Raw genomic sequence first — 19593 nt, forward strand, 5'->3', positions numbered from 1 at the left:
CATCTTCTCCGAATCTATTTCTTTAACTTTCGTTATTTTTCGAAGAAATCAAAAATGTGGGAGAATATTTATCCGCCTGCCTTTTCTCTAGACTATATAGCAAACTTCTCTACACATCCTAGAGAATTATGAGTGGTATCATAGTAGTATGTTAGAGTCTTGAAACGTAGATCCTAAAGACGTAACCTATAGCTATATTCCAGCAATTTGAAAAGAGTTTTCAATACCTTTTGAGCAATGGACCTTCTTTCTGAAGATCCACTATAGCCGTTCGTGGGGGAAGTTGCTACATTTTAGCGAATTCAAAGAAACTGTTTGTTGTATTTTAATTTTTAGTCCTCTCTTTCTGTTTCCGTTTGAAGACCTAAACAAATTTCTCTGTTGTCACGCATTTTTGCAGGTTTGCAATTTCTTGATGCAATTTCTCATTAAAAATTTTCGACACATGTTGTAAATTTGGCCAATTTCTAAATTTGTTTTCTATTTGTCTCTAATTGAGTTTGAACAGTCAAAATTTGCTTCTCTAGGCTCCAAGGACCTCAGATTTGATGGTCTGCATTTTGTCGATAAATCTCAAGAGTTAAATTTTCAAAAAATGCAACAATAACTTTTTGTTGCATTTTTTTTCGACTGTTCGTCCAAAATTTTCGTCTGTTCAACTCTTTGTATAGTTAATTCTGTTTAAAGAGAGGCTCAAAAAAGATTCCGTTATTTAGTTAACGTGTTCAGCTTAACTTTTAAAAATTTTCGTGAAAACTGTTGGTGAAACTAAATAAATATCGGTAGTGCCACTATTGATCTTGCTATTAAAATGCAAAAGACCATAGACCACAAATTATTTAAAAACAAAGCTCACTCCGAACTATTAGATGTCGTTTAGTGGTGAAGCAGCTGTACAATTTTTTTTAACTATTCTGAGGACTATTTTAAGTTTGAAAACGACATGGCGACAATTTATAAACCTTTGTGACTAGATTCTTTCATTTGTTGAGTAACTTTTAGGTGGACTGATAACTTAACTGCCTTCTTTAAAAAATTTTCAATATTACAAACAATTCACCGAGTAAAGAGCAGTTACGACTTGTCTAAAACATAATTTTGAAAAAAAAACAATGTTTTGAATCCATCCCACCATTGAGTTTACAACCGGACTTTTCATTACGTCTCGAACCAGTTCTAGCCAAGCAGCATTCTCGTCTCACAACACTGTGTTGATAAAGCCCTGCTTTACAGTTATCTAGCTATAAACTCCGCGCCACGCACAGAACTGAAAGAGTAGTCTTGTTGAAGTTTACGAGAAAAAAGGAGCAGAAATCATTGCAAAAAATCAATATTGTAGAGATAAAGGTTGACGGTTTTCTGACGGTACACAATCTTGGTCGTAAACTGAACACCTCATCCAACTCTCAACATTTTCACCCGTATTGTGCTTCACGTTTTGTGTTTTATGCCCCAGTCTGTTTGGCTGTTTACATTCGGCTCCCGAGACAACAACTTTGGTCCGTAGTTTGTTGTAATCTGCAGTGGTCTCGGAGGTGACAAACTTTTGGTGGTTTCATAAGTGAAGCAATCTGACTTTTTGTTTCGTTCTCAGCCATCTGCAGATCCTCAGTCGCATATGTTGGTCGAGAACGTCTGGTGCTGCATCCCACTCAATTTCTATTAACTTCAGGAGTTGCATGAGAAAAACCCAAGAGGCTGGCTTTTTTTCGTTGCTCTTGACATGGCTTTGGTCATATTCGTTAATGGCCACTCAGTTTATGGCTTCACCTTGACTTCACAAAAATCATTCCACTAGGAGTGTTAGCTAAAACTGCACTGATGTTTAAACTTGTTTTGTTCGAACGCTTACTGATTGCTTTTGCGTCAAAATTATTTTAATGTTGTTATGTATGATTGATGAGAGTTATTAGATATCAGTTTATCTATCAACTCTTGCAAACGTTTTTCAAATTGTTCACAGCATCAATTCTGTTCTTTGAAGTTGTTGAGTAATGAATTAAAGGATTTAAACAGATCCTGAATGTATATTCTTTATATCTAACACGACTGTTTTGGGTCAGAATGTTAGTTGCATTAGAACGAGCTTTTATATATGAAAGATCAGGCTTGGCTACCAATGTATAAATAAGTCTGACTATGCCAGTCAAAGGCCTATGCGCTGGTTCAACAGAGAACCCGCAGCCTCGTCCACTCACGCCCCAGTCAATCTTCTTTGCTAATTTTGGACATCTAGCCGCCCGGACCATAATTGGATTGAGCGGATTGCAACTACGTTCGGAGAGCACCGAATGATGCAGTGAGAAGGCAAGCGAACTGTGGTTTACTTAGAACAAATGACAGCGTAAACACTTGAAGTGCTATTTATAAGACGGTTACATGACAATTTACCCAATGCCATTATACCCAATGCCAAAATACTCAACGCCATTATAAACAATTTACATTGTTAATTCCGTTCCATAATCCGAGCACTAATTAGCAGAAAATAGCTTCTACACGTATGATTTAACAAGCGGGTAATTTAATCCCATGTTAGGTTGTGATAGTTTCATATCAAGTCCCACGGGCCGCTGAGGAATGGCCATTAAACATAATAATTTAATCACTTGTTTGGTTGTGATAGTTTCATATCAATTCACATGGGCCGCTGAGGCATGGCCATGACCATTAAGTATGTTAAAACATACGGATAATAGCGACTGCTAATTTGTTGGATTATTGAACGAAAATATCAAAGTACATTGCGTATTTTGGCATTGGGTATAATGGCATTGGGTAAATTGTCCTGACACCGTATAAGACTTAAAAATTCTATAGCATTTTTAATTCCGCTAGGTGTTGGGCTTTTTCTAAAACATTAAAAATACAAAGTCAAAAAATTTCAGTTCCACTTTTTTGAATTGATGGTTCCGTTTTAAAACATAGAATGCGCCAGATTTTATCATCTTTTCTTAAGTCTGATTCGCTTGGAGACACAGCAAATGATTTTCAAGAGTTTGTTGTGTATGTTTTGTTGTGTAAGAGATCGCACGGTCGTTTTAAAAAAGTTACAACGGTATTGTTTATTCCCGCATTTATAAACAAAGTTTACTGTGGCGCAATGAAACTCATGTATGATAGTGAAGCAAAACAGTTTGGCATAAAAAATCAAAGTTAGAGATATGAATTCTACAGCGATTATGAATATGAACTAAATAACATGGGAAAGGTTTGGGAGGTTAAACGCTTACAGACCGTTTGAAAATCAATTTCTTCGAAATTTTTTTGTAAAGTTATATTTTTCTTCGAAAGTTATACTTTTGTAAAGCAATTCATTCGAAAGAAAATCAGAGCATTGAAGGCGTTATCGTGGAAAAATTGCTACTCTTGCTATTAAACTCTTCTTTAGACAGTAATTTCTCCAACACTTCCAATAAGCTGCTGAAAAACAGTAACCAATTCTATTCTGCGTCAAACACGGGCAAAGAAGAGCATAATTTGTGCGTTTCATAATCTCCTTTTGAACGTTATCTTAACATGCTAAATTTTCGTGTAGCTGGTTATTGAGCTCAGTAAGGTTTTTCATAGCAGAGCGTAAACTAAAAATATAGAATGAAAATTGGTCCCTTTTCCAGGAGTAGTCCAAAATACAAAAACTGATTTTTTAACGTTTTTTTTAAATACTGCTGAACTACATATTAAAAATGAACAACTGCCGAAATACATATCCAGAAACGAAATGGAGCCACAGCATCAGAGGAAAAGATCAATTCATCCAATCGATTAAACAAAGGAAAAACACAATACCCAACTTAAAATACAAAAGCGCGCAAACAAAAAGGATAACGGAAGACAATTCTAGATCAAACGATCAGGCAAAAAATTTTCCAATAAAACAGGACTAGAAAAGTTGCAAAAAATTGCCTTGGAGGAATAAGATAAACTCAATTGCTTGTGTGCTACATCGAAACCAGCCAATGATCCTCTCACCGGTGATAAAGATGGAAATGCAAATCTCCATACGGGATTCTTGAAAAAGTTAAAATTAAAAAAAAGTAATTTTGCTGAAATGGGAGCTTCAATACTGTACTAATCTTCTTTCTAGGATGCGTACAAAAATTGCTGATATAATGTCCTGATACAGAGACAAACAAGAACCAGGAACCGCATAAATACCTGCACTATATATTAAGAGATGTTAGAAACAATGAAAAAGTTGGAACTTTGGGGGAAATATGAAAGAAATTTCATAGCTTAAAATTTGACATAAATTTTGCATAAAATGCCAAAATGACTTAAAATTTTACTGTGAAAAAATTTCCACGACGTTACGAAAAAAGCAACAAGTTGTCTTTTTATCTTTGTCTAGATTTGACAAGGCCGACATCCCTCAGATGTTTTCTGCATTCCCTCGAGATACTCAATTGATCTAATATGGAAAAATAGGATAGAAATTTAATTTAACCAAAATAATTTGTTTCGCTCCTCATGTGATTGTTCAATAGTTTGATACTTCGAATTGGACAAACTACACGCATAGTTTACTGACACGGGGTCAATTTGAACTAAATATAACACATTCAAACTAAATTTGAGTAAAAACGATGGACAAATCTGTTTATCAAGTTAAACTAAAACTACACTAGTTGAGTAGGACAGCATCTCGCGAGACACATATTAAGCAGAATAGATAACTTGCCAAGAAAAACGCACACAAAGTTGAACATTTGAACAAGGTTATCGCACAGATTATCGAAATATTTACAAACAGGAAAGAATATTTGGATATTTCCCGTTATACCCCCTCCACCAACATGTTATAAATACGGTAATGTGAGGACTGGTTACAAGACATTTTACCCAATTCCATTTTACCCAATGCCATTTTACCCAATACCAATTTACCCAATCCTCTTTGATCTTTTCGTTCAATTATCCGATTACAAATTAGCAGTCGCTATTACAAGGATGATGTCGGATAATCCCATGTTCGGTTGTGATAGTTTCATATCAAGTCCCATGGGCCATTTAATTATATAGTCAGCTAAATAGTAGTTCTGGTAAATTTAGCAATAGGGTAAATTAGGTAAGTTGGCATTGGGTAAAGTGGCAGGTTGAGTAAAAAGCCATTGGGTATAATGGAATTGGGTAAATTTTCCTGACACTGTGAGGTCTATGTTATATAACCACTAAACTCTGTACGTTGGGGAGTCTATATGTCATATGACCACTAAGCTGTGGGGGGGGGGGGGTACAATGGGAAAGGCGCATTCATAAATTTTACACATTGCTTCCTTTGAATTTTTCACCCCAATCAGGTTACAAATTTCCAATTTGAGCTTGACCATCTTTTTGGATATAATCCAGAAATATGAAACCCCAGTGCAGAAAATTATGAAGGTAACCATGGCTAAAATAAGATGCCATGTATGCATCAATATAAAAGCTAGAATAGCATGTACAATTTTTTTTAAAAAAAAGTCGGACACATCCTACTTAATTTTGACCTTGAGAAGATTCTGTTGGTATCATTATGGTTAGCATAGGTTTCTAATGAGCATGAAATTCAAGAAGCAGTATAACCCAATTCGCTCAAACAATTTGTTGAACAAAAAGACTTCCACGCAATTCAGCTATCAATCAAAACTGATAAAGTATCTGCACGATGAATCGTTTGATGAGTTATCACTAAAGTGACAGGATAGAACAATCATTACATTCGATCTTTCCCAATGAAACCAAAGGTTCATAAATATTCGCTATTTTGTAGCCAATAAGCATCCTTTTGTTACCCCTTTTAATAAAGACAATACATCCGAAGAAATACTGTGCAAAAACTTGATTGAAAATTCAAATTTCGTTCAATTTCTCATCTGAAAAAACCGATTAATCTGATAGTTAGGATCTGTTCTAAGTTCCCCAATAACCCATTTCCCTTTCCAAAAATTATTCACTGAAAAAGTTGTCTTCGCTTGTTTTGTTGGTTGCTCGTTTACTGACAGATTTCGTAGTTTGCAACAGACATATTGGGAAACAAAAACATGCAACATAATTTAGCTAACTTTAACTAAACCCATCCGAGTTAGAAACTGATCTCTGCAAATGATTCGTATCTCCACTTTCTCCCGATAATTCCAAACTAGCACCCATATTGTGAAGTTGTTTCAGAGGTGATTTGGGCACATTACCCGAGGACATCGAGAACGTCCGACTAGTTCCAGACGTCGGACTCCAAGACCCAGAACCTCCGGGTTCGAACCCCACCTTCATCACTCGATCAAGATTGTTATTGTCAAAGTCATAATTGCTCTTCAAAACTTCAACTTCTTTCAGAAAATCATCCTCCATTTTGCGTTCACGTTCCCGTCTTTCTTCCCGGAACTTTTCCAATTCCTTTTTGAACTCCAGTTCAGCTTGCGTCTCTTTTTTCTTCTCTGTGTCGTCCAGGCGAGCCTTCTGCTCATTTTGGAATGACATCAATTCCATCATTTCATTATCATGACGTTCTTTCATAATATCAAGTTCCTCTTTTCGTTTCTCCTCCCGTTTCTTTACCAGAACCTCTTTTCGCCTGACGTCATTCTTTTTGAAGTCGATAGTCCTCTGTTTACTCTCCGCTTCTGTGATCACTTTCTTCTCCAGCATGATTTCAATCTGACTCCTGTGCATCAAAAGACGCTGTTTGTTTTCTTTCTCTAATTCTTTCGGAAGTAGTTTCCGATCCGTCATATGCCGCGCCTTCAATTCTTCGATCTCTTTCTCATGTTGAGAATTCATCTCAATCAACTGGCGGTCGTACCTTTCTAAGTTCAGCTTCCGAACCAAGTCAAATCTTTCTCTATTCGACTGTTTCGTCAACTGAGCGTTTTGTTGAATACTGTACTCTTTAAGGTCGTTTATCTTTTTATTCCAATTTTGAGCTAATGATTGTTTTTCGCTTAAGAACAGCATTTCTTGATTGAAGCTTTCTTCGATTTGATTTCGCTTCAGCTCTTTCATCCTTTCCACGTATTTCTGTTCCAAAGATTGCGTAAACTGGCGCACCTTTTCCGCACTTTCGTTTTCTAAATTGATTTTGAAAGCTTTCAAACACTCTTTTCTCCGATCTGAGCTTTCGACATCACGAGCTAACCTCGATTCTTCAATTTTAATTGTATTTTTGTTCGAGTCTTTCTGTCGACTTTTGAATTTTTTCAAACTTTGCTCTTTTTCTTGCTTGAACTTCGTCTGCTCAGCTTGGAAATCTTTCTCATTATTCTGTTCTAACCTACTCATGGAATTTTTGAAGTTCTTGCAAATTCGATCTCTTTCGATTTCAAATTGTCTAGACAATGCAACTTCTTCATTCACTGTTTTAGTTTCAAACTCTGCTTGTTTCTGTTCGATTTCAGTACCAGCACGTTCAATAAGGATTTTCTCCTTTCGCATGAATTTGGTGACTTCACGCATTGCATCCTTTCGTTTTTGCAATTTCTCGAATGCCAGATCCTTTTTCCCGTCAGCAGTCACAACTCTTTTCTGAGTCGTAACAACAACTTGCCCGTCAATGACATACCTACGCGTACGTCTCACGCTTTTATACCTAAACAAAGCATTAAATCGTTATAGACGACTTTCGATTTTTTGTTCCGAACCCTCTCTGAGGGGGGAGGAACTATATACAATACAATTTTTACTTTTTATAGGGAGTTATCGAGGTTTAAAGTTTTCTGAATATTAGACGTATTTCAGCTGTTTTTTTTCAAATTTTTGACCAAATTTTCGTCACTTTTGACCAAATTTTCGTCAATATAGCGAAAATATGTTAAAATTGTTAATTGAAGTGCTTTTGATTTTATCTCTAAAGATTGAGGAGGGTTGCTGAATTGTTCGATCCGAGTTCAAAATTCAGACTTTTTTGTTGAAAAAATGGCTTTTTTTAAAAACAAGTAAATTGAAAATATAACCCAGGGGTTAAATATTACAAGTTTAAAATTATATAAACAAAATCAGTACAATGTTAAAAATCAAAATTAGTGGTTCCGTTTTCTAAAGGTAAAAAAAACTTTTGAAGCCACCAACGTTCCTTTCCAACGGTACAAGTTTGAATTGTTGGAGCAAGTGCTGTTTTAACATGCGTTTAAACTTTGATTTTGATCTTATAGTCCGGACATCACGCGGAAGTTTATTCCACTTTTGGATGCTTCTTTTTTGTATTGATCGACTGCTCCACCTTAAGAGAATTAGCTGTTCAGTTCTGTTGTTTTTTCTTACTAAGACATTACCACTTAGACAAAAACTTTCAGTGCCGTGTGTTTTCAATAATGAAATATCATTCCTAAGTTTTGAAACACTCATCTGGCTTATTAAAAGTTCTGCAGGCAAAATGTCAGATTTTACTAAGAGATCTGTAGATCTCTCAAACTTTTTTCTCAAGTAGCAAACTTTAATACCCCAATTGATTTGTCGATTAATTCGCTGCATTGCAGAGAAATTCAAGTTCTGAAAAAATAGAGCACTGAATGTTAAATGAGAAAGGACTAGGGATTTGAATAGCATCAATCGTGCTTCCAGAGGTAACTGATAACGTAAAAGGTATATGGATCTAATCGCTGTGGCAATATTTGATAGGACTTTGTTGAGTTGTACATGAAAATTTAGTTTAGAATCAATTATTATACCCAAGTATCTGCAGTGACTTTGTGGTTTAATTTCTTTTTGCAAATTTAAAGTCAATAATTATACAAAATGCATTATTTATTTTGCAAACTGAATTTTGCGTTATTTTGCGACCTTTTTTTCAAAAAATTTTAGATATGTAAATGTTTTTTTATGTAAAAAACGGAAAGAATTTCAAATAAGGGCTCAATTAATGACAGATACTGTTTAGAATAAAGGAGACCAAACGAGATTATATTATGGTTTCAGAATTAAGCGCATGGTTTTTTATGGCTGACCAATTGTTTCGTAAAAATTTTATGGAATTCTTGCGTTTTCTCTTCATTCCTTTGATTTTTGTAGTTCAATGACTAAGTGTCTCCAATCAAAGATGCAATTATGTTCTAGAAGGTATAAAAGAACCTACACATTTTTTTCAGTTACTATCTAATGTCTGTTGAGACTTTGAATGTGTTTTTTTGAAGAATATATCGGTGAGTTTTTGAACTTTTCCATTATCTTTTTCTTATTTCTCTCAATTATGGGCAGAATCTCAGTAAAAATAGGCGGAAACCAACTTTTTGTAATGTATAAATTAATGTCAGTAACGGTTTTATATTCAACTAAAAGTTTTTTGTTTTGGTACAGCGCGTTTTCAATTTTTCTATTATTTTTTTTAATCAAAATTGCATATTTTACTTCACTTTTTTCTTGTCCCACTATCACATTAATGACGAGTCCAATTAGAAGAAGAACATTGTAGGGAAAAACACAACGTTGGAAACAGGCATATCTTGAAAATTTAACTGTTTTTGTTGAATAGCTTATGCTTTTTGGGCTTAGACACAGTTATCTCGCAAAACTTTGTGGTTTCTTGAATTTGCCTAAGTTTGTCTTTCTTTTCGTTGTTGTACGCCAAATACCCCATAACGATAGATTTTTTGCTTCCCCAAGACGTTCAACTCAATCGAGTTGAATATTTCAGTCTATAGCTGTTTGTTTTAACGACTTTCAAAATAATTTTTAAAAACTTTTTTCATCTGTCTCCTTTTTGCTTTTATTTTTTTCACCGTGTAACTCAATCTCAATCATTGGAAGTCTCAATAATTTTTTTGCTTTAAATTTTTTCTTCGCTGCTCGGACCGTTTAGTTTCATTACAAATTTTCGAGATTTCTATACTGTTCAATTTTTGGTTTCTTTTTTGTCATGTCTAAGTATTCTTTTTATAAGGAAAACTCGTTGATGTTAAGATGAAGGAAAACTGGTGATTTACAGTTTTTGCAGGTAACCTCTTATAATTATAGTTCCTTGAACAGTGTCATGTTGTAAAATTGTCTGAAGTCTTGGCTTTATGAATTTGTTTTTTGTGGGCTTGTGACTTAGTCTCATTATTAGAAGTTTCAATTGGCTTCCTGTGGTTTTTGAAACTTATTCCATTGCTTTTTGTTGTAAACCTAAGTCTGTTGTGACTTTTGAAAACAACTGCTTTCAAAAACAAATTTGGGTTTTTGAGCTTCGTCTTTTTTTAAATAATTTTTTGCTCGATTTGTAGTTCAGTTTCTGTAAACACCGGTCACAACCCGTTTACAGTGAGCTATAAATTATAAAACATTTGGCTTCAAACATTCGTTTCTTGGCTGTTTACTACTGTTATTACGAGATTAAAAAATGTTAAATTTTTCATATTTGTACATCAAAGGATTTTTGGTTTCTTTTTCAGTTATAACAAAAATCGTTGGTCCCATTGGCTTTGAACTTTTGCGATATCGAATACTGGATAATGACATGTCTCAATTGCTTCCTATGTATATATAAATGAACATTTTAGTGGTGCCAGTTGATATCTAATGACATTAATAACTGTGAAATTAATTGTTTTCAAAAATGGAAGTGTTTTTGAACTTCGCACCTATTTGCTCTTTTTGCCGAGCAGTTAAACAATCACACTGGGGAAAGGTCCCATATCTTTTTAAATGAAAAATAGGTTAAATTGTTTTAATTTTTATCTGATGCGAGTTTGATTTTATGATTTTTTTTAACTATAGAATTGGTTATATTTTATTATTGATTTTATTAGTTTTGGTCGTAAATAGTGTTTAAAGTTTGATTTTTATTTTTGTCCTTTCTAGTAGTCCTATTATCAACAACTTTCATCTGCCCTCTGGCGGGGCATTATTATATTTTATTGGTTGTTTATTGAACGATGTGTATGTTTTTGAAAGTTTTCTATCTCTTCATCATTTGGTAGCCAATTAAGTCAAGAATGTGCATGAACGGGGTCGGAACATTATGTGCGTAAGCACCTTACCGAGTCTCCTTGTATTAACTACCTTCAAATTTTTTCTGAATTTCATTTCCGGAAGTCATTAAATCTCCAAATCCCTCCGTTTGAAAACTGGGAAATTAACGATTTTTAATTCGCCACAGAAGTCACTGGATCGATTTTAGTTTGTTCTTTGCGTTTATCTTACAATTTTGTGAACAGATAGCATTAGAGCAATCCCTACCTGAATTGAAAAAACGAATATTGTTCTGGATATTAGTAGTCGATGCCTTCAATCTCATCAACTGAAAAGACTATTTTTCTTTAAAAAATTTACAATTCTGTCTCTATAAAAACGTATCAACTTTAAGATTAATAGCATCTAACTGGCAAAAACATTTTTTTTCTGTAGCGCAGCTTATTTGATTATCAATCGAGGCAACAAAACAAGTAATCAAGTTCAACTAGTCTGGATTGTTAAAACCAAATGCAAAAAAAGTTTCTGATGAGATCATCAAACTTAATTAATAGGGGGGTCGATAGGTAGGGGGTTGGTCTGTAGCTTAGATAGGTAAGTGGGACTTTCATGGGATCGAAAATTCTCAAAATGACCTGTCATCTTGAATATTACCAGTAGTTCCTGAACACTATATATTACGAATAAAGCTAGTGTTAGAGTCCAAGATCCAAAAACAGAAGTCAATTTTCAGAAACATGTGTAAAGTTTCGAAAAGAAAGAAGTCAAAATTCAAGTCATGAACAAACTTGTTTCAGCTAAAAAAAAATATACCAATGCTCCTCTTCGAATAGTAAAAACATAACCCACTAACGTCGGGTGAATTGCTTTCAAACACTGTCGAGCGGTTGTCTTCGTCAGCAGCTCGCTACGGTTTTGTGAGGCTAGCTTTAGCTTAATTGTGGGGGAGGGTTGTAAGTGGGGGTGGGGGGGAGGGGGTTGAACGGGGGGTCTAACTCAAAGAACAACACTTCACACCATGAATTTATGTGTCCGAGACGCTTTCATTGAAGTGCATTCTTACTAACTGGTAAGCCGTAAGGCTCTATGAGCCCTTAATGGTCTCCGGGCGTTACCTGTTTATCCCTCTTTTTGAAGACGACAGTCAAATGGGTCAGACAAAAAGTCGGTCAATCGAAAACAAAAAAGATCACAGGATTAATATAATTGCCACAAACTTCGAGGGCAATTAAAAAGCCAGTTTACCTCCCTCAGGTTCTTAACAAAAGGAATCGAGATCACACAGAACGTAAAGCGACCCATGCAGAGAAAAACTTGATAAGAAGTCAATCTACTTAGGCAAAATGAACGCCTAAAAAGACCACGAGGAGCTAAATAATTACACCTTTGAAAGAACTAGAAGTGTAATAATCCTGTTTATTTATGTCAATCAATATATGCTTTCTTTGCATAGCAAGTACTAACCTGCTAAGTTTTCGCTGTTTTTCGTCTTCTCCGTTCGCATCCTTCGATGACAATTTAGCTTTGGGAGCCTCAGTTACCTCATCATCTCCGCCTTTCAATCTCATAACTTTCGTTGCAGCCGGCGGCTTTAAATCTCCGTTTAACTCCGAACTTAACTCCATTTTCAGTGTAGCCGCCCGAGTTTGAACACTTTCTTTGTGCTCCATTTCAGCTTTGTCGACCTTCAAAGCTGTCCCGTTCTCAAACATTTTATCTTGTTCATTGGTAGACAAGTCGGAATTAGTTCTCGATTCGGGTTTGTGGACTTCTATTGTGACAGCTTCAAGTTCAGTCCTGTGTTGGTTTTCAACAATGTCCATGTCTATAGATTTCACTGGTTCTATGTCATTGTTGTTCTCATTATATATCCCTGCGCGATTGTCTGTAACATGATCTGGTAATATAGGCGAAGGTAGATCTTCGGGTAAAAACTGATCTTCAGCATTTGCTGGTTCCAATACTGGTGACTTTTCGGATTCTGGACTGAAATCTTGGATCTCTGATCGCTTTTCTTCATCTTCTGGTACCACAATTTCGCTTTCTGGAGTCGTCAGCTCGTCGGATACAACACCGTTAACATCTGATGTTTCTTCAGCTTTGCCGGTATTTGCTTCGCTTTCGATATTTGATGAGGGATGAAGAATTTGGTTCTCATTTTCTGGCATCTTGATAAGAATCTGTTCCGGAGCTTCGTCGAACGAGGGACCCATCTTGGAGAGGGCGTGTGATGATTGACTTTCGCTCAGTCCAGACAAGTCGCGTTCTTCTTGTTGACCTTCAGAGCTGTTGTCGTCCATGACTTCGTCAATAATTTCAGCTTTCAGCTCGGCAAGTAGTTCCAGCAACGGTTTCTGATTAGTAGCATTGGCAATGAAAGGGTGTGTAAGGAGATCCGAAGCTGTGCTTCGACTGTTGGGATCTTTTTGAAGGCACTTTGTTAAGATATCGTGGAAGTTTGCGTTCCAAATGACACCCGAGGCCGGACTCAGTTTGGGGGGCGGGCCCTTGACAACCTGAAACGAAAAGGAGATTACAAAAAAATAGTTCACCAAACATATATTTGACAATATCAAACCCGATTAGGTGGAAAGCTAATAATAGATTTGCTATTGATATGGATTTCAGGCTCTTCATTACATTTACACAAAAATTGTAACAATCATTCACAATTTGAAAATATAGTTAAGAAGATGGTTTTGGAGTTTGCAAACTATGAAAGAAATTAGAATAGAAATTAAAAGAGTTAGCCCAACCACAAAATGTTTCCGCCATTTTCACAGCTTTCCTAATGTGGTCTCGTGAGGAGAAAAGTTCGACAGCTGAAAAGGGATCTTTTCCATTTGTGCCCCCCCCCCCCCGCTAAGTGGGTAGATATTATTTGCACCCTCAAACGCACGGGCCATATTTTTAAAATGATTTACATAATGTCACGTGCTCTATAACTGGGTGGTGCATAACAGAATAGAGAGGCACAAACGGAAAAGATCGCTGAAAAGTTGGTGGATGAACTGAATAGATCATACTTTTTAATTCAAAGTCTCATATTCAGTCTGATTTGAGACCTCATGACCAAAATACCTGTAATATCAACCACCCTCGCTTTTTACCCCTTTACACTAACCAACCGTCTTTACATTGTGAGTGCTAACTTTCATCGAAGATCACATATATCAAGATTATCAAACTTTCGTGCTTCATTCAAAAACAGACAGGGCATACAGTTCTTACAACCTCTTTGAATTCGGAACTTGGAAGAGTCTGCGATCAGCTTTAATTTTGAAAGCACGCTGGGCCAGTTGGTCAAAAATGTCGACTTAACTTTGGGAAGAGACGTTCGGGTCTGGTGGTGTGGTGGGGAGGCTCAATCTCAGCTAACTCAATGAGAGTAATTCCGAATGACCAAACATCTGCCTTGTAGTCGTAGTCATTCTGAGGAAAGTCTGCACACTCAAATACCTCTGGAGCTGTCCAGTATGGAGTGCCTGTATCAATACACTTGAATGATGAACAAATTCGCGTTTTGAAATTGATCAGGATTTGTGCAGCCTTACGAGCTAGGGCCAATATTTAAACTAATAAAAAACCATTATAAGGCGTAATGTATCAAGTCAGATAGCTATATCTATCAAAGGGAGCAGTTAAGTTCCGAACTCATTTTAGCGAGAAAAAAACCGCGAGATAATAAGTAATATCTTCAGCACTATTAAAAAATTCGACCTCTTCATTGTGCGGAGGTTATTAAACAGATGAGTTAGCCATCATCTCAAAATCATCGAACATAGCCGGCAGATTGCCGGAAAAAAGCCGCGACAAACGCTTGTGGCCTTCCATGGAATTGAAACAACTACAGAAATAAGATAGATAGATTGACCACCAAACCTTTGATAGACCACTAGACTTTTTTGGTTAGATGCGGACTGTCATTTATGAGACATATACACTCTATAAGGAAAAAACTCCAATAGAGCTTTCTCAAAATTAATAATCAAAATCAAAAACTCAAGACTCTAATTCTCAAGAATTAGGGCTTATACGTTTGGCACTACTTAGATGCACACTTGATCTTTAATCAGTAAATGTTCATAAAAATTAAAGTTCAATAAGTGAGTTATTTTGAGTGAAATAAGTCAAGCAATTGACCTAAATGCCGAAAAAATGACGTCATGCACACAAATTTTCACTCCAAAACAGTAGTAGTCACGGAAATTGAAAACGTCAATGGCCGCAAGAATCATCGATGGAGACGACGAATTAAAAAACATAGCAGAACATAGGCTGAAATACAATCCAAAGAATTGAATGAAAAACTTAGAAGTACTCTACCTGACCAGCAGATCAATTGAACAATGCCAGCGAAAACACAAACAAAATCATCTTGAAAAGTTGAGAGACTAAAATAATAGAACAAACAAACAAAAATATACTCACTGCTAAAACTCAAAGCTTTTACCCCGAAGGCAAAATTTGATCCTTTTAAATATACCTTTTTCAAAAAAAAACGTTCAAAACAAATTTCTGTCTCTGACATTGGTCCAGTATTATCTCTGCTAGAACTGAAAAAAATCATTGGCCCTTGAAGATCGATTAACTCAGAAAATGAAAGAAAAATTCAAAAAATTAAAATCAATTGCAGATTTTAATGAAATGTTGCTGAAAATTCTGATATTAAAATCTTCAGAACCACTTCTGTGTCTCTAGGATTTCTGTGTCTCTTCTGCAACCTGGCTACTGAGGCAAGAAAAAATGAAAAAAAAGAAATGCTTTAAAAAAAATCGAAATGTTAATTTGTTGGAAACAATTCCATTGACACTAACAACCATGCAGTAACTTTTATCAGACTGTGGAATAGGTTGTCTGGCCCTTAAAGCAAGATAAAAATCAAAAATTAAAATTTTAGGAAAATTTGAAAAAAAGATCAGATTTCATGAAAAAAATGCTAAAAGTCGAGACATTAAAATGTTGGAAACCATTCCACAGTTAGTAAACTATGCAGTGCCTATTATCAAAACATAAAGGAGATTCCAGGGCCCCTGAGGCTGGAAAAAGTCAAAAGACAAAGATTTTCAAACAAAACTTGAAAATTGCAAAAATTAGTATCATTTTGCGTGTTTGTAGTACCAAAACATTAGCTCACAAAAAGGTCAAAGCAAGTAATTTTGTCTCGCAAAAGACCTTCATCAACTTTTAAAAACTTCAACCTAAGACTAATCAAACAAACTCTAAAAAATCACAAAAAACATGAAAAATTGCACCATTTTAAAAGCTCAAAAACTAAAAATGACCTTTTAACCTTAAATTAAGGCCAGCCCAGCAGCTGCACCACTCTAAGCACTTACAGGACTATTAAAGCCCACTTTGGGCCTCTAATGAAACCTGTTTATCCCGTTTTGAAAGATCAAAGTCATCGAAAAATGTGTGAAATCTCAAAAAAAACAGCGCACCAGATATCGACTAGAAAAACTTGTGTCAAATCATTTGCAAACAAAAATCACCTTACCAATAAACGTGTGCCGTTTCTGCTCGAATGTCTTATTCATGGCCGAGACTCCAAAATCAGCCAATCTCACAGTTCCATCAGAGGTCAGGAGGATATTGGCTGCCTTAATGTCTCTGTGGACCACCATCATCCTATGAAGGTACTCAAGTGCCAAACAAGTCTGTCTAGCTACTACACGGATCTGTTCTTCTGTCAAGCCCTGAATTACAAACTCAAATTACAAACGGAGGGTTCATTTAAATATAAGCAACAAAAAGTCAGGTTCAACGTAAGTATTAGGGGGTCTAAGTAGGAACTTAATGTGAAAATGGACTATAGTGTATTCGAACAAACATCTTTTACTTGCAAGACTAGTGTGCTAACAATTACACCAACTGGTCTTAAACTCTCGAACGTGGGCACCTCTTATAACCCGTTCTCACGTTCTTTCTTTTTCCTCAAGGCTTCATTTCTCTAGCCAAGTATACGTTGAGCAAATAGAGCTTCGTATCAAGCTTATCTTGTGCACAATTTACACTAGGTTGCTCTCTCTCAACCTTCTAACAGGAAGAGACTAAAAAGAGCGTCTTTCTCATTTTAGCCCATATGGCATATTTAGGGTAATGTGAGCAAATGCTAGATGACTCCTGATTACACGCGGTTACTATGTTCAAAGAAATAAGCTCGAAAAGCATCCAAAAAATTCAGAAATGCAATCTCTAAATGTCTGCATAGTAAAAATAGAATGCCTTTTGAGAATTATCCTATTGTAACGGAGTTTCTAAGCTTGATATTTTAAAAAAAAATTTATACAGTAAATTAACAACTAAGCAGTAACTTGCGAACTGCTCTAGATTGTTTGCTTCGTTCTGCCCTAAAAAAAGTTAAACATCAGAGGTACTGAACTTAATACGTTCTAATTTGGAACTTCGATCCTGTTTACTACTATGAAAAAAACGCGGATATTCAATCTCAGAACTTATCACTAGAAAAACAAATTGCATCCCAGTTTAGCATAGTTCACCCAACCCAGCCCTTGTGTTAAAAAATGAACAAACATAAACAGACTAACGTCGGATGAACTGCTCTCGATCGACATGCGGGGCAATTCAATTTAAGAGGGCGAGTAGCTTAAAAACGTTTTATGGGTGCAAAACAACTACGACCCCGCAGGTGTACAAACAATTAAGCTTGAATCATCATCGCTTTCATATCAGCAATAAATTTTACTTCAGGTATCACTTATAGATGGAGAACTCAAGCATGAAAAAGTTACTCAAGAGTCAGAGAACGTTCTAGAACAAAAGAGCGAAAACGGTCAAGCAAAAATTGTGCATAAAAAGACACGCACGTTTACAATAATTGCATCAAACTTCGTTAGTTCGCAATGCAATTGTCTCATATCCCTACTACGTAAATGTTTAACAAACTTTTAGTAAACATTTGCGGCGGCTAATCTTGCATCTTGAATTCCTATTATCACCCATCTCTAGTTACATAGTGAAATATGCTCAATATCATGTATTCGTAATGAACAAAAATACCTTAAAAATTATCTTCGATAAACCTTCAACTTATGCACCACTCCACAACTCATTAGCTAACGGATCGCAAACGAACTTACAAAAACGCAAATACATAATTTAAGTGTTAAATAGCATGCTGAGGCATCAATTTTGCAGGCACCATTGTTTGCACTAGTTGACGGATGTCCATTCGAAAAAAATTCACAGCAAATTACTCCAGCCAAAGAGTATTTGAATTAATCTAAATCAAGCTCCCATAAAAAAAATTCAAGTCATCTGGAGATCGAGTTTGCAACAAATCGGTACCATTAAATGTGGTTTATTAAATCGCTTCAAAACTAAATTGGGAACAACAAAAACTGACCAAAATTCCTTGATTCTGATGAGGCAGATCCTAGTTGAGCGGACGGGTCAAATAACACGGGAAATCAGATACAAAGATAAGCAACGACTACCCCTTCATACAATGGAAATGCTCTTCACACAATGAACTTAAATCTCGCCACCAGTTTCGCTGTATAGCAAACTTAGAGAACAGTAAAGCTCTTAGAGAACATCGGAGAGACTTAATGCCCTCAGGTTTTACCAGTTTTTCCAGTTCTTGAGACAAACGGTCACAAGACTTGAAAAAAAACTGCATTGAAAACAACAAGACTAATGCTTCTACAAACTTCCGTCAAAAATTGCAGCATTATGTATGTCATTTTTATGGCCTTTCGAACACTGATCTTTCTTTTTTCACTTCAAGTTTTTAGGTGCAAATGATCTCACAGTTAACGTAATTGTTTCGCTTTATTCTCTATTAGGTCAATTAAGCGTAACCGATCGGAGCATTCTCCATTAATCTCTATCAAATACACATAAACCGACTAACGTCGGACAAATTGCTCTCATACAACAAGCGGGACAATTTAATTCAGGTGGGGGCTGTACCCTAGATAAATTTTACAAGAGTGCACAAATTTAGAGCTCGAAGTAGATCGAAACCCGAAAACTCCGGCGCAGTCTGAAGCATTAACCGGATACGTGCAGAGAGCCGACGTTATAAAGAGCCGACGTTAGAAAGCGCCGAAACCTGACTTGATTTAAAAAGAGCCGAAAACAAAAAGTTGCCTTTAATTACTCTAAATTGGTAGTTGATTACCAAGAAAAATACTTTAGTGGGTTAATTGATCTCGTGTTTGGTTGTGATAGTTTCATATCAAGTCCCATAAGCCGCTGAGGCACGGCCATGGCCTGCGATAATTTCAAGATAATTATTCATTAATTCACTATCAGTTTCTTTTACTGAAAAATATTAAAATTTCATTCTCAAATACTCGGTTATGATTGGTTGAGAATTTGGTAGTTTCATTTCAGAAGACAATTTAATTGGCTGCAAAACTTATCGTAATTTATCGAATATTAATTTAAATGAATTTTCGGCTCTCTTTCAATCGGCTCTTTTCACTTCGGCTCTCTTACAAATCACCGCATTAACCACTCGGCTATCAAGAACTTGTGATAATTATTTTTCAATAGCCTTTACTTAAGCAAGAGATTTAATTTTTGAATAAGAGCAATTTAGGTCACGCAAAAATCTATTTAGGTCACGTGAAACTCGAGAATGCTCTACAAAACGGTTAACCAAAATTTTTGCATAAAAACATACGTTTAAAATAATTACTTAACTTCGTTCGAGAGAAATTCAAAATCTACTATTGTAAATGATTATTTTGGCAATGAACA

General features: G+C 35.7%; 1 protein-coding gene across 1 annotated transcript in view; it reads right to left on the reverse strand.

The window, feature by feature from the left end:
* Positions 1-5872: 5872 nt before the first annotated feature.
* Positions 5873-19593, reverse strand: part of LOC142340540 (uncharacterized) — a 34371-nt gene continuing 20650 nt past the window's right edge. The window contains exons 3-6 of the mRNA XM_075391161.1: positions 16361-16559; positions 14182-14345; positions 12325-13376; positions 5873-7564 (exon numbers count right to left, since the gene is read on the reverse strand). Coding sequence (XP_075247276.1) covers positions 6046-7564; positions 12325-13376; positions 14182-14345; positions 16361-16559 — 2934 coding nt within the window. The 3' untranslated portion in view covers positions 5873-6045. The remainder of the gene's footprint in view (positions 7565-12324; positions 13377-14181; positions 14346-16360; positions 16560-19593) is intronic.

This window comes from Convolutriloba macropyga, chromosome 6 (assembly GCF_964194025.1).
Source record: "Convolutriloba macropyga chromosome 6, txConMacr16.3, whole genome shotgun sequence".
Lineage (NCBI taxonomy): Eukaryota > Metazoa > Xenacoelomorpha > Acoela > Convolutidae > Convolutriloba > Convolutriloba macropyga.